This window comes from Calidris pugnax, unplaced genomic scaffold (assembly GCF_001431845.1).
Source record: "Calidris pugnax isolate Ruff unplaced genomic scaffold, ASM143184v1 scaffold912, whole genome shotgun sequence".
NCBI lineage: Eukaryota > Metazoa > Chordata > Aves > Charadriiformes > Scolopacidae > Calidris > Calidris pugnax.
Window position 1 is genome coordinate 7,650 of NW_015091595.1, and position 3,377 is coordinate 11,026.

A 3,377-nucleotide genomic window follows, 5' to 3' on the forward strand; every position below is an offset into this window, starting at 1 on the left:
CCCAAGCTCCGGATGGATTTGGGCTGGAAATCACTGATCCACAGCAGGTCAGACCCATGTCCCTCACTCCAGCCACAAATTCATCTCAACTTCCTTCACCACCAGTTCCTCCAGCACTGACCGGCCGGTTAAAAGACCCCAAAAAAGGCTTTTTTTTTGTTTTTTTTTTTAACACTGAAAACAGGAGCAAAACCAGCCCAACGCCTCCCTCCTCCCAAACCGCCCCGGCATTTTGCTGCTTAAAGGAAAAAAAAAGAAAAAAAGCCCCTTAAAATCCAAAGTTTCTTTTTATTTCATCCCCTCCCAGGCAGAAAACACCAAGTGCCACGAGTTTTTCCACACCAAACCACACTCTCACCCACGCCACCTCCCAGCCAGACCCCACGACCCACCCGAAGAAGGACAATTTAAATATATCCCCTTAAAAAAAAAAATTAAAAAATCACAAATACCAACCCCCCCCTCGCCAGCACCGTGCCGAAAGGGGGGGATCCCATATAAATACAGTGCAATAATTAACACAGATTCTGCAATGGCATAATTAAAAAGCCGTATCCAGCCCCGTATCCGGGGTCTTGTCCCCGCGCTGCTTCCCAAGCCCCTCTCCACAGGTGATGCTCCAGCCACCAGTTGCTAGCATCCCTCCTCCCAGTACGCTCCAGTTTAGATACCCCCCCCCTCTCCCAGTACCAATAGCTCTGAGGCTGGAGGGAACTGGTACAGACTGGGGGGAGAGGGGTTTGCAGCCCCCCCAGGAAATATGGCTCCGTATCCTGGACAGGGATTTGCTGGAGCCACCAATTTTGGATTCCAGCTGCCTTGTGGGGGGGGGGGAAAAACACCACTTGAAACGACCCATCGACACCAAAAAAAACCCAGTCTAACTGGGGAGCAACTGGAGTGGTCCCACAATACGACATCCCCCCAGTATGGCCCGTTCTAGGCAGGGGTTTGCCACCCAGGGGTGCCCCTAAAGCCCCCCAAGTCTAGGGGGATGGGGGTTATATTGGGGACAGGACCTTCATGGATCCTTCTGAGGGGCTCACACCTCCTCAGGGTGCCCCCGGAGCCCTGCGAGGTGACAATCACACCCCCCGGGTGACAACCACAGCCCCCCGGGTGACAACCAAGCCAGGAGAGCGAGGAGAAGCCACCCAGAGGTGGACACCACGAGCCCTCCTCCATCACCCTCAGAAAACCCAGCACCCCCCTGACGCACCCCACAATCTCCGGCCACCCCGCAGAGACCCCACGCTCTCAGGACACAAATGACCGGAGGGGACAACGGCAAAGGGGGGGTGCACTCAGTGATTCAAGAGGTCCCCCAGGTCGTACGCCTCGAAGAGGTCACTGACACCTTCGCCCTCCAGCCCCCAGAGATAGTCATCCTGGTCCAGGGGGGGCGAGAAGGTGACGAAGGCTCCTGAGTCCAGGTGGGAGGGGGTGCAGGGCAGCTGGTCCTCCGTCTGCTGCAGGAGGTGGGGGGGTGACCCCAAAAGCCCGGCCTCCACCTCCAGCAACGAGCTGGGCCCCCCCGGGACGGTGAGAGGCAGAGATGGGGGTGAGGAAGATGTCCCTGTGCCCCCCCCCCAGGTCTGGGGGACAGCGTGGGGTGGCTGTGGGGCTGGCCCGGGGCTGTGTGGAAGGGAAGGGGGTATGGCATGGTCCTGTGGGGTGGTGGTGGCAGTGGGGGGGACATCGTGGTCCTTGGTGGGGCTCTCCTCCGTGATCTCCTCCGGGCAGAGGTACACCTCGATGGGGCCGTTGGTGCTCTTCAGGTGGAGCTGGAAGTTGTCCTGGGGGGGGCAGAGCAAGGGTCAAGGAGGGGGGGACCCAGAAGGGCACCCCATATCCCACCCCGCTCCCCCCAACCCATGTGGGGTCAAGGTGAAACAGCCCCATGGAGACACCCCAAAACCACCCAGGTCCATGCTGGGCTGCACCCTTGGGATGTCCCAGGTGAAGCCATCAAGGATGGTGTGGATGCAGCAGCACCCACACCCCAGCACCCATATCCCAACACCCGCACCCCAGCACCCACACCCCAGCACCCACACCCCAGCACCCACACCCCAGCACCCACCCCGGTCCCAGCCCCCCCACACACCTCGCTGAAGTCCGGCACCTCCATCTGAGTCTCTGGAGGAGCCTTCACGGCGATCACCGTCTGCTCCTGGAAGTTGCTGATGGCACGGAGGTCCTGGTAGGTGACATAGGCCAGCGTGGACGGGGACAAGGTATAGGAAAAAGAAGGGCTGAGAGTGGGGTGGCTCAACCCCCCCCATCCCATCAGAGACATCTGAACATCCCCCACCAGCCCAGGAGAAGTCAACTGAAGAAATGGCTCAGATGGGTCCTCAAGACCTTCTCCCCCGTCCCCAACACCCCGTCCTCCCTCCCCATCTCCCCCAGCAAGGATATCTGTGGTTGGCTTCGTCCTCAGCCAGCTGCCGGAGCTGCAGGTCACAGTCCTGCAGGACCTGGTCCAGTGTCCTCTCCATCCTGGCCAGCTCGGCCAGCTCCCCCCGCAGCGCCTGCTGCTTCGCCGTCACCGCCACGTCCTCAAAGATCCCCGTCCCCCTGCCAACGGAGATGACACCTGAGTGACAGCACACCTCACATGTCCCCTAGCTTCCTGTCCCCCCACCCTGCCCCGTCCCCATGTCCCATTGTCCACCCCTCCCAACATCACTTACATCCACTGGATGTGGTTCTTGGACTTCTTGCGGATGAGCTGGATGCCCTCCAGCACGTTGGTGATGTCGTAGATGCGCCGTTTCTGGACCTCCAGCACCTCGGCCGCCCGGTTGAGATCCACCACGCCGTCGGAGGACTCGTTCAGCAAACGGATGAATTTTTTGGTGAGCAACCCCAGCGAGGTGTCATAGCGGGTCTTCTCCCCGGGAGACTTGGGGGCTGTGGGGAAACAAGACCGCCCCGTCCTCTCCTTAGTGTGGGACACATGATGGAGGTGACACAAGAGGTGCCCCCATCCTCTCCTTAGTGTGGGATCTGATGGAGGTGACACGAGAGATGCCCCCATCCTCTCCGTAGTGTGGGACATGTGATGGAGGTGACACAAGAGATGCCCCTATCCTCTCCTTAGTGTGGGATGTGTGATGGAGGTGACACAAGAGACCCTCCCATCCTCTCCTTAGTGTGGGACACATGATGGAGGAGATACGAGAGATGCCCCCATCCTCTCCTTAGTGTGGGATGTGTGACGAGGGTGACGTGAGGGACCTCCTCATACTTTCCTTAGTCTGGGACACGATGGTGGTGACATGAGAGACCTCCCCATCCTCTCCTTAGTCTGGGACACGATGGAGGTGACACAAAAGACCCCCCCATCCTCTCCTTAGTGTGGGATGTGTGAT

The 3,377-nt window shown here is 59.2% G+C and overlaps 1 protein-coding gene across 1 annotated transcript; it reads right to left on the reverse strand.

Annotated features, from left to right (window-relative positions):
• Nucleotides 1-330: 330 nt before the first annotated feature.
• Nucleotides 331-3,129, reverse strand: LOC106899875 (transcription factor E2F2-like). The gene is made up of 4 exons (XM_014961812.1): nt 2,697-3,129; nt 2,422-2,580; nt 2,108-2,222; nt 331-1,796 (listed from the first exon to the last, which is right to left on the reverse strand). Exons 1-4 carry the CDS (start codon nt 3,062-3,064, stop codon nt 1,305-1,307), a joined length of 1,134 nt encoding a protein of 377 aa, XP_014817298.1. The 5' UTR covers nt 3,065-3,129; the 3' UTR covers nt 331-1,304.
• Between the last annotated feature and the right edge of the window lie 248 nt (nt 3,130-3,377).

Bases quoted from the DNA above. Each gene is read 5' to 3' on its own strand.
- LOC106899875 (XM_014961812.1), bottom strand. From the start codon at position 3,064: ATGTCCCACACTACGGAGAGGATGGGGGCATCTCTCGTGTCACCTCCA. The intron at 2,581-2,696 runs GTAAGTGATGTT...CTCCGTTGGCAG, and splicing joins AAGAACCACATCCAGTGGAT to GGGGACGGGGATCTTTGAGG. The intron at 2,223-2,421 runs ATATCCTTGCTG...GTCCCCGTCCAC, and splicing joins GAGGACGAAGCCAACCACAG to GCTGGCCTATGTCACCTACC.